The sequence below is a fragment of the Acartia tonsa genome, chromosome 3, assembly GCF_053477335.1.
Source record: "Acartia tonsa isolate MP-2025a chromosome 3, ASM5347733v1, whole genome shotgun sequence".
NCBI lineage: Eukaryota > Metazoa > Arthropoda > Copepoda > Calanoida > Acartiidae > Acartia > Acartia tonsa.
The window spans coordinates 7,477,995-7,489,672 of record NC_137262.1 but is presented as its reverse complement, the minus strand read 5'-3'; the positions used below and the strand labels follow the sequence as shown (position 1 = coordinate 7,489,672).

Sequence of the window (11,678 nt, the reverse complement as noted above, 5' to 3'; positions counted from 1 at the left end):
CTTTCTTTTATGTTTAACAGTATTTTTTTCAGATATTTTGTCTAATTTTGATTTGGCTTCCAGGTGGATTCTGGACAGGTAAAAAACAAATAAAGTTAGAACAAAAGTTACTACTTTGATGGTATGAACTGATTTGAAAATTTTGGATCAGAGTCCAGGTACTGCAGCCCTCCAGGTAGATCCTGGAGAAGTAAAAATATTTTACTTTTTGACTATCCACGAATGAGAGCAAGTGATTCTAACAGGCTGGCCACAAACCTGCTATTTCCACTATTTTTGCATGCTATGCATACTATTCCAAAAAATTATGCTATTTCCACTTTTGTCCAAAACTGCATACTATTTCCACTATTTTCCAAAAACTGCATACCTACTATTTGCCACAATTTATTTATATGTGAGATAAATCTTCAATTTTTAGGTAATTAAAATTAACTGATTTTTTTAGATCATGAAAAGAAAGCGAAGTATCGGGTTTTATCGCATTTTCACAGTATCTTTTATCCTATTTGTAGCCCCTGCGGGGGGCTCTAACACTTAGGGGCAATCATTATCACTTACCTAACCTAAAATAAGTTATCAAATGCTACTGTGAAAATACGGCAAACTCGCTACTTTGTTTTCAACTTTTTTAGAAATGTTTCCAGAAGAAAGTAGTTCTTCAGATTGTTGTACCTTTTTTGAAAGTTATTGGTATTTCCACATTCAATGTAAAGATATCTTCTTTTAAATTTTAATAATTAAATACTTTTATAATTAAATGATCCTATAGGTAACTGAGGTTTATGATCTCTAAACTAATATAAATCCTCTGTTTTTAGGTCCTTTTTCACATAACAATTTTAAACGGCTGTAATTTTGAAGCTAGAAGACCAATTTTTTCAGAAAATGCTTTTGTGTGTGTAAATTTTATGTTAGGAGTCTCAAGACATAAATTTCAGCAGCGGAAGCTGTACTTAGCAGCTGCCAGCCGGGGCTCGGCAGGAAAACGACGGTGGATATTTATGAAATTTTAATACCTACCTCATGTGGACATGTTGGAAAAGATTAAGTTTAAAATTAAAAGTCAAAAATTTCGGTCAAAGGATCCTTTTAAACATTCTGGAAACCTGGAGGATCAGGACGTGCAGGATCAAACCTGGAACCTTAAATTGTTGCCTAATTATACATATATATATATATTTTAGTATTTTGGTAACATAAAATGCTTTCTTAAACTCAAATATTTTTACTCTTTACCTGAATGATCCTGCCAGGTTTGCTGGCATCCTGTGCCCGCTAGGAATAAGATATTTTTAAAATCTTATTCTCACTTAAGTGTCATACCCAAACCCATTATTTAAGTCACTAGTTGCCTGTTAGATCAAGGGGGGGGGGGGTTCTCAGGAACCAAATTTATGAACCTTGCAGATTTTTTGGACTTAAGCTTTTATGGGTAAATTAACATTTAGTTAGATGTCACCCCACTTCCACTCCCCCTAGCCCCGCGGGGGTTAAAAAAAAGCCTTTAAATGAACCTAACCTTAACTATCTCATAAACCATTTGATCATGAGAGCAGATTTTTTTGGACTTAAGCTATCAGAGGTATAGTTTAAGCAAGAAGCAACTCAAGCAACCTCAGTTTTCTCTAAAACCACTTAATAAACCGTGCAGATATTTTGGACTTAAGCTTTTATTAGTGCAGACCAACTTTTAGTTTAAAAGTCATTCTCCCCCCTAGCCCTCCGGGGCTCAATAAGACCCCAAAATGAACCTGACCTTAATTATCCCTAACCATTTAATCATAAAAGCATATTTTTTTCAATTTAAGTTATCAGAGGCATGAGTTATAATTTTAGGAAGAAGCAACACCTTAGCCACAATCCCCCTAGCACTCTGGGACTTTATGAAACCCTAAAAATTGACCAAACCTTTTTTTCTCTTGGATCACATTTGAACCGTGCAGATATTTTTTAACTTAAACAATGTGTATAAAATAACTTTTAAGTTTAGAAGTCATTCCCCCTGACCCCCCCCCCCCCTATGCCTCCAGCCTTTTAGGGCTTTTTAAAACCCTAAAAATGATCTGGAATCCCTTAATTTACCAACTTTATCAACCAACTTTTAGCCTAGAAGTCAATTTGATGCCCCCTCCCTCCTAGCCCTCCGTGGCTCAAAAAGACCTTAAGATTAACCTAACCATAGTTAGGTATCTCTTTAACCATTCGATCATCAGAGCATTTTTTTTTTGGACTAAAGCTGTCTGAGGCATGAGCTATAGTTTATGCAAGAATCAACACCTGAAGACCCCCCTTCCTCCCCTGCCTGCATTTTAAGTCATTAAGTTGATTTTAAATGCACATTATTGTGTTTAAAATGCATGCTATTTAATACTATTTTGTTTTAAATGCATGCTATTTCATACTATTTTATGGAATTTGTACATACTATTGCATACTATTCACTTTTTTTCTGCATACTATTTTATGCTATTTTGAAAAAAAAGTCTGTGGCCACCCTGTTCTAAGCACCTTCCAGCATTGATTCTAAATGTTTTTTTTTGTTGAATATACTAGGGTAATGTTTTCAGCAAGGTTTTATATGAAAATAACTTTGAAATGTTAAGCATTTTTGGACGAAATATCATCAATTGTTTTATTGAGTTCAAACTGTTATGAAATAAGAGCAGGGTGTCGGAGCCGTATAATTTTGATGCGGCTTCGCGGAGCCGTATATGGAAATCCGGCTCCTACCTTAAAATTAATATATCATTTTTATTCATTATTGAATTTGATAAAATAAAATAAATAATATAAAATATTTTGCTTTTATTTGATCAAAGCTATATAAAAGTAGAAGGATGTGTGTCTATTTGTTAAGTAACGATAGTTTTTCAGTTTATTATATGGAAATAGACCGTTGCCAGATTGTAATATTACTTTTAAAAATAATTTTTAGTTAGTCTGGAGCCGGAGCCGTTTTTAACAAAAAATACGGCTCCGACTCCACCAAAAATGTTGCTGCTCCCGGCTCCGAAACCTTGCATAAAATTAAACTTTTTCACTGAAAAATGTTATCTAATAAAAAGGGATGGTACCTTGTACACAGTGCGTTTGAAGGTGCTTTGACTTTTGTGGCAGAACCTAAATTGGGACTTATTGCATTTCATTACTCTAGGTTAGGTAACTTGTTTAACTTTTCAATAAAATTTAAAATGCAGCCGTTTTTGAGAAAATTAGATTTAAAAATTTCAAGTTCAATTTTCATCCACTAGGAGTTACCGCATAATCATGACAAGAAAAGATGTCCCAATTTAGGTTCTGACACAAAAGTCAAAGCACCTTCATACGTACTGTGTGTAATGTTGTAAACAGTTTTATCACTGTACTTCCGTAATTTACAGCATTTGATTATGTTTTGGCGTGTTATTTAAGAGGGGGGGCGGATGTGCCACTTTTTGAAACCAAAAGTAAAACGGGCATGATCTCAGCCCATAAAAGAGTTACAGCTCTAAAATTCGGCACAGCAGTTTCTTTTGTGGAGAACAATATGGAACTGTGAAGAAACGGCGGCGGAACCGCCGCTCCCGCCGAATTTATAAAAATTATGAGAGAAAATATTTAATCTCAGATGATTGAGAACTGTCTAATTTGGCGAAAAAAAGCAAACAAAATTTCGGCAGGAAACAGCGGTTTTAGGTGGGAGCGGTGATTCCGCCGCCGTTACTTCACAGTTCCATATTGTTCTCCTAAAAAGCAACTGCTGTGCCTAATTTTAGAGCTGTAACTCTTTAATGGAATGAGATCATGCACGTTTTACTTTTGGTTTCCAAAAGTGGCACATCCGCGCGCCTCCCCCCTTTGAATTTTTAAAATCAATAAAACAATTGGTGATAATTCGTTAAAAATGCGTAACATTTCAAGTTTTGTTAATAGAAAACCATGGTGAAACTTAAATTTTACCATTAAAGTTAGAATAAAACGTATCTAACAAAAGTTGATATTTTATGGATGGTGTACACTAATTTGAAGAAAATTTTGAAATCTGGCTCCATTTTAGGTACTGCAGGCCTCCAGGTTGATTCTGGACAGGTAAAAATAAAACTTCGAGTTACAAGAAAATTTATTTATTAAAAGTTTCTACTTTATGGATGGTAAGAACTAATTAAAAGAAATTTTTTAAATTGGGCTTCAGGTTCAGGTACTGCAGGCCTCCAGGTAGATCCTTGACAGGTAAAAACTGGAAATTTTTACTATTTAAGTTATTTTACAAAAGTTGCTATTTTATGGATGGTATGAACTAATTTGATGACAATTTTGAAATCGGACTCTAGGTTCAGGTACTGCAGGTCTCCAGGTTGATTCTATCTCATTTTCTGCTTAATTGGCACAAGAAAATCTAAGAGATAAAACTAAAAGATCTTTAAAATATCCTCCTAGTTATAAGGCTATGATAGATTTAAAATTTTGCAATGAGGAATCATATTTTAAAAATATTCAGTATTTGTATTTTTTTGTTCAGTATTTCAGTATTTTTTCTTATTTTAGGATTCAGTATTTCATTTTTTTTGTTCAGTATCAGTATTTTTTTGGTTATGGCCAGTGGCCACGCAGTGAATGGATAACTGAAGAAACTTAAATATAGACGAGTGTCATAAAAAAAATTTAAACTTGATAATTTCGAAAACTTAAAAAACCCAGGAATCTATGTATCTAGCACCACAATTATTAGACAAATCTTGATGATACTATTTCAACTAAATAGAAAATTTGTGGAGTTTAACTTCTTTAATCCGTGAAAATTTCATCTGTCTATCTTGAAAGGAGTAAATTAAATAAAGTAAACTTGATTACAAAAATTCCATTTCGTTCTGAACGTAGTATGATATGTCTTTTGATGTGTTAAGATAGATATCTGGCCTATGTGTATACATTTATTAGTAGCTACTCTATAATTCCAAATGTCCATAATTAATGAATTGGGGAAATTGTGATTTTCTTGGCTCTTATTCAAGATCGACAGCTGAAATTTTTCGTGAAGATTAGTATGCTATATGCCCATATAATCTGTACATTGTTTTGTCCATCTGTCAGTTATTTGGAGTGCTAGATTGATTCCTAGATTTTAAAGTTTTCTTGAATTTTCGCAACTCCTTTTCAAGATGGGCTGAAATTTTCAGGGATTAATTTATTTTACATTCTACATATTTTCAATAAGTTTCATTACGATTTGTTTATTAATTGCATTGCTAGATCGATTTCTAGATTTTTAAGGTTGCGTGATTTCTCTATTTTATCAAGTTTAATGATTATTGTATGACATTGCTCTATAGTATATTTTTTCCAGATATCCATTCATAATTTATGAGCTTCGCTACTTATGGATGTTGTCATCCTTGTTTGAAAAATGGTTTGCTAGGATTTCTTCCAAGTTTGACGGATTATGGGGCCAGTTTGACCATCTAGATCTCTTGTTACTAACACTAATCAGTCATGTTTCTGTTTATTGGGTAAAAACGGTTATTTTGGGAATTAGCCTAGTTATCTAACCATGTATTAACGACACCATACTTTTCCGCCATTCTTATCAAGCATTGCTATCATACTGAAATACAAACATAAATTTTATAAGACCAAAACTAAAACCTCATCTGGAAAGGATAATATGCATGAAATACAAATGATACAGGGTGTTTCAAGAGAAATGTCTTTTTTAAAAGCTTGATTATGCATAGAAAATAAAAGAATTATATGAAATGCTTTATATATTTAGAAAACCTGTTCTAATCCATTTATGTTTTAAATATTTAATAACGATTATTTCAACAAAATATGCCGTAAAAACCGGTTTTTCCAAAGGCCTTATTTTTGAAGATTTATGGATTTAAAGGTTTTGGAAAAAATGCACACATTTTTAAAATTCGAATTGCACAGCTTGTATTAACCCATTAGTGCCGAACCGGGTTTTAAAGCCTTGTTCCAGAAAATCACAAAAATAACTGGTTTCCAGCTTCATAATTGCATCATTCTCAGTATGAATCCCACCTCTACTACCCTGGTTTTCATTTTCCCCTGGAGCAGGCAGTTTTGCTTACTTCCGTTTGCTGGTATAGCTCAACAAAATTTGAAAACTACGAAAATTTTGGTGGATTCAAAATACCCCTTCTAACTTTTTTGTTTTTATAGTAAAGTTGCTGATTTTTTTTCGTGAAATCTAAAGTTTATTGACAAGTACATCTATTTGTGAATTCGTTTTATTCAAATTATTATTTTTTATATGATATTTTTATCGTTTTTTTACGCCCTATTATGACCCGGTTCGGCATGGCCATAAATGCCCGACAGTTTTAAAACCTGGCTCGGCTTTGGTTTTATTACCTGGTTTTAACTTTTCAACCATTAAATATTTGTTTATGATTTATTATTCTTGAGCCACCCTAATAAGTATACCCTAGTAATCTATATATGTGTCCTCCAATTTTTTTATGCTCTTTTTCTGATATGTATCACCCAATTTTTATATGTTCTTTTTTTGTAGTGTGTGTGTTTTAATACTTCGACAAACAGGCTTTTTTAACCGAAAAGGGTGGTACCTATAGCCAAAACACTAAATGTGATATAAATCGTTTCGTATATTACTTGTAGCTCTATAGATTACATGAGGTTATGTAGTTTTCAATTACGGATCGTATGGTAGTATTAGAAACTGTTCATCTCACTTTGGACGTTCAAAAATTACATTTTTCATTTTTTTGTCGAAAAAACCGGGTTTTTACTACAAAACCAGGTATTAATACTGAGGGAAACTGCCAAAAACGGGTCTAAATGCCTGTTGGGCATTTATGGCCATGCCGAACCGGGTTTTTTTTGCAACTTCCTGTGAACGCCACTAGAGCATAACAAAAAATTTGGAATTCTGTTTTGACCATTATAAAGCTTACCTAAGATTTTCAGCTCGGTCGGCCCATAAAAGTGGCGCTCGGCACTAATGGGTTAATAGTAGAAAAATGTTATGCATACCGTTAGAATTGTCATAAGCTCAAGTTTTTGGAAATATGAGGACCATTCTTGTGCTATGTATATATAGTATAGGGGCTAAATGGTAAAATGATCCAACTCAATTTAAACTTTCATACTTTTTCTCATATTTTTCAACGTAGCTCCTAAACTTCAAATAGCACAAAAATAGTACTTATATTTCCAAAAATAAAGTTAATGACGATTCTAACAGTATGCATAACATTTTTCTACCATTAATACAAGCCGCGCAATTTGAATTTTAAAAATGTGTATATTTTTTCCTCAACCTTTTAACCAAAAAATCTTCAAAATAAGGACTTTGGAAAAACTGGTTTTTACGGCATATTTTGTTGAAATAATCGTTTTAAATATTCAAAACATAAATGGACCAGAACAGGTTTTCTAAATATATAAAGCATTTCATATAATTCTTTTATTTTCTATGCATAATTAAGTTTTTTAAAAAGACATTTCTCTTGAAACACCCTGTATAAATGCAGATGACATGGGCAACCAGTTGGCACCACCTTCAGTTCCCCATCATCATCATCATCATCATCATCGGGCTTCCAGCTCCGTCAGAGCTCCGCCTCCTTCAGTTCCTCAGAAGCGTGATACTCTCAAGTCTTCAGACACCGGTGATTGTCATCTTGGAGACCTGTACAAGATGTTGCATAATCTGTTGGGTAGCAAACCAAATGAGAGGCCGCTCATTCAGGAGGAAGAGGCAGAAGATCCAAAGGTTTGTCAGCATATTGTGTACTCTATAATTTACCCTGTATTATGTCGGACTCAAAGCTCGAATGGTTAGATAAGGGAATACATAATAGCTTTTTGTTAGATTTAGGGAAAATAGACTTACCAAGGATTATTCATGCAAAATTTCAGATCAAAATTCGAATTCTAAATGCCATTTAAACTGTTTAACCTATTTTTAAAACGTATATAAAAAATATATACTATGACACCAGTAGAATCAGACTGCAGAGCCTAAATTTGAATTAAGTCCCCAATAAACTTTTTTGGGGGGATTTAAATATTAATTTTTACTGTTGCCGTGGTCATTTTGACCAGAGCAAAAGGTCTTTTTTTATTTGGCTAAAATTCATAGCTTTTAGAGTGTTTTGCTTCATAAATATTGTATTCTGGTATAGAGTAAAATTAGGCCTTATGATTTTACTATAAAAATTCACCAAAAAGTTAATTCTTTATAATATATCAATGAATTAACATTAGCATGTTTGTGTTCTATCACTTATTTAATCATTTAATTTAATATAACATAAAAAATGGCTTTAAAGGGTTAAATGACAACAAATGTTTATGCAATACAACAAATTTATTTTTGTCACATATACAAATGTGATATAAAATAAGATTATTCAAACTTATTTTTTAAAATAATTTTAAAAAGTATGTATCTTTTATGTGTATGGTTTTCATTCTTTTCATTTTAATTAAATAAAAATTATTTAACTACATTGGAAATAAGTCACTTTGTGAAAACACTCTTTTTTTATTGTATCAATATAAAGTGAATCATATAAAAATGTTCTGTAAGCCACAATATTACCCGAAGTAAAAAAAGAGCTTTTGCTCCGGTCAAAATGACTACAGCAACACTAAAAATTAATTTTTAAATCCCCCTAAAAAAGTTTATTGGGGACTTAATTCAAATTTGGGCTCTGCAGTCTGATTCTATAGGTGTCTTAGTATATTTTTGACCCCCCATTCAAAAATAGGTTAAAAACAGTTTAATCATTGATTACGAGATGGTTGCATTAAACCCCCCCCTTAAGGGTATTTATACAAACGTGTATGTGACTGATTTTTTTATTTTATTTTAGTCTCAACCTATTGTATGGGTGTCAAGATGGGTGGATTACAGCGATAAGTACGGATTTGGATACAGTCTCAACGATGACAGCAAGGGTGTTGTCTTCAATGATGTCACTAAGATAGTTCTTTTGGCTGATGGACACAATATTCATTATATTGATTATAAAGGTATAATCAAAATTTATTTTTTTACTCTTGCATTGAAAGCTCCGTAAACTTGTTAGGTACCAAACCTACCAATTTCTAATCCAATTTAATAGCTTTTGTTTTTTTTTCTTATTCTTTAAAAATTATTTTTAAGGTGGCGAGCACTACTATACTTTGACAGAATACCCTGAAGCCATCGAGAAGAAAGTGAAGCTCTTGAATTATTTCAAGGATTACATGAACGAACATTTGCTGAAGGCTGGTGCTGATATGTCGGTAAGTGGATTTTTTAAATTATATTAGTTCCTGGTTTATGATGTATTAGTAAGTTTGGGCTTTCAACTTGTGGAGATTTAACTAAATAATCTTCTACTTATTTAATTCTTAATAAATATTGTTTTGTATTTTTATATTTCTGTTCTAATGTTTAGGTTCAAAATGAATATGTTAATGCCCGTATTCCTTGTCTGAAGACCTGGTTTAGAACCTCCAGGGCTGTGGTTATGCATCTCAGCAATGGTACCATACAGATCAACTTTTTCAAGGTAAGTTCAGCTTTTCTTTCATTGCATGGCTAAAATGAGTCTTGACAAATAAAGAAGGTTGTATCAATGGGTTGATTTTTTTTATTATAAATTTTAAGACTTTGAAGTATTAAGAACTGGGTATGTTAATAAGGTGCGTTCTTTGAGGCACATTATTCGGATGACCAATCGCATCTTATCATAAACATCTTTCCGCGGATATAGAGTGTACAATCATAAGATTAAAACCAGTTTATTTTTAGCCCCGAGGTGCTGAAGGCACTGTCTAAAAAAACTGGTTTTAATCTTATGATAGTACATTTTTATATTCGTAGAAAATGGATATAATACGATGCTAGACATATTTTTTTCGTATGGCTGAGAACCGGTTCCTATCCACCGGATTCGAATGAATACGATAATAGTTATTTATCGTATCTTGTTATAGACAGGTTTCCGAGGAAATTTTAATTTAATTGAGAGGCCGAAGGAAACAAATTTTTCTATTCTAAATTTAACCTATCTTACAAAATCAACACTTCATAATTTATGCCAGGTCATAATTTTTAACACATAACCATTGAAGCTTTTTGTTTAGGATTACACGAAGATTATCCTGTGTCCTCTATTGGGTGCTGTCACCTATATTGACAAGGACAAGAAGAGTAGAACATTTAGATTTGATCTCATCTCTAAGTATGGCTGCACTGTTGATTTGTTGTCTAGGCTCACATATGCCTACGAACAGGTAAACTGTTTTTTCTTCTCTCAATTGACCTATACCTTGAGATCTTTTTACCAATACAGCTATCTTAAGTAAGAGTATGTCTTTATGTTACTTCTATACTTTTGCTGATCAACAGTCCAATCAGTTTTTTTGTGATCCTGTTACTTGAGTACAAGGAAGAGGATCAACATTTTGTAAGTGAATAAATAAAATTGGGTTAGGTATTTTTGTTCTTGGCAATTCTTCCATATAGACTAAGGATTGGCTACACTGTATACAATACAGTGTATAGGAGAATTAAAACGGTTCAGCCATCCTATTACTTTTATATAAGTATTACAATAAATTGCTAAAATAATTTCTATAATTTAGATTGACACGATGTTGAAGTGCAAATCTGCAGCAAAGAAGAAATAGTTTAATTCATCATATCATCCACACACACATCTGCACTTCATTTCTGTAATTTTTCTATGTTTCTGTATGTATTGCCAGATTCTTGCATTCTAGGCAATTGTAACTCCTGATTTAATGGTTTTTAAAGTTAGTTTATATCTTTGAAGGTAACTAGCTTGAAAAGCAAATTTTTACTACTTGTACAATTTCTTTGTTATTAAAACATCGAACATTTTTAGTACTTATTTGTGATTACTTACAGCTTTCTTATGATCTCAAATAGGAATTTCACAGTAATTCATATCTTTGTTGAACTGAACTACTTTGATCAAAACTTCTCTATGAAAGAATAATTTAAACCGTAAATTCTTCCATTCTGTGTTATACTGTACACTACTGTACCTTATTATTCTATTATATTACGCTTATAAAAGTACCTAATAAAAGGCTAGATATTATACCTAGCGAAAACTGATAAATTTGAATACGCTTAAATTCTTTGGATTTGTGATTTTTAATTTTTGTTTTATGAAATACACTTAAAATGGCATATTTTTATTAAATTACACTGTACCTTAAATTCACTTAAGACTGTTAAAAATTATATTTTGATACTAAATTGACAGTAATATAAATATAAAAAATTCTTTTTGTACTATGTAATTTATGCAATCTTATATTAAATACATTTTGACTCGACTAGTATGTTATTTATTTTGTAATAGTTTTTTAATTCAACTGTAACCGAAAATTGACCTTACCGATAGGTGTAAAAGTTTTATGAAGAATTTATAAACAAGGATGATAACCTCCTTAAGTAGCGAAGCCCAAAAAATATAGATACCGGTTATTTAACTATAGAGCAGTTTCTTAAATTAAACTTTAAACTTGATACATCACGAAAACTTATATCAAGAAATCTATCTAGCATCACAATTATTAGACAAATTTTAATGAAACCATTTGGAAAATTTGTAGAAAGTTAAACTTATTTAATCCTTGAAAATTTCATCTGTATCTTAAATAGGAGTAAAGGGGGGGGGGGC

General features: G+C 32.1%; 1 protein-coding gene across 1 annotated transcript; it reads left to right on the top strand.

The window, feature by feature from the left end:
• The first annotated feature begins 21 nt into the window (after positions 1-21).
• Positions 22-11,329, top strand: LOC145313197 (serine/threonine-protein kinase PLK1-like). Its single transcript, XM_080152489.1, has 7 exons — positions 22-78; positions 7,500-7,741; positions 8,847-9,006; positions 9,140-9,261; positions 9,417-9,530; positions 10,108-10,257; positions 10,609-11,329. Exons 2-7 carry the CDS (start codon positions 7,505-7,507, stop codon positions 10,651-10,653), a joined length of 828 nt encoding a protein of 275 aa, XP_080008615.1. The 5' UTR covers positions 22-78; positions 7,500-7,504; the 3' UTR covers positions 10,654-11,329.
• Positions 11,330-11,678: the final 349 nt, after the last annotated feature.

Bases quoted from the DNA above. Each gene is read 5' to 3' on its own strand.
- LOC145313197 (XM_080152489.1), top strand. From the start codon at position 7,505: ATGGGCAACCAGTTGGCACCACCTTCAGTTCCCCATCATCATCATCAT. The intron at 7,742-8,846 runs GTTTGTCAGCAT...ATTTTATTTTAG, and splicing joins AAGAGGCAGAAGATCCAAAG to TCTCAACCTATTGTATGGGT. The intron at 9,007-9,139 runs GTATAATCAAAA...ATTATTTTTAAG, and splicing joins TCATTATATTGATTATAAAG to GTGGCGAGCACTACTATACT.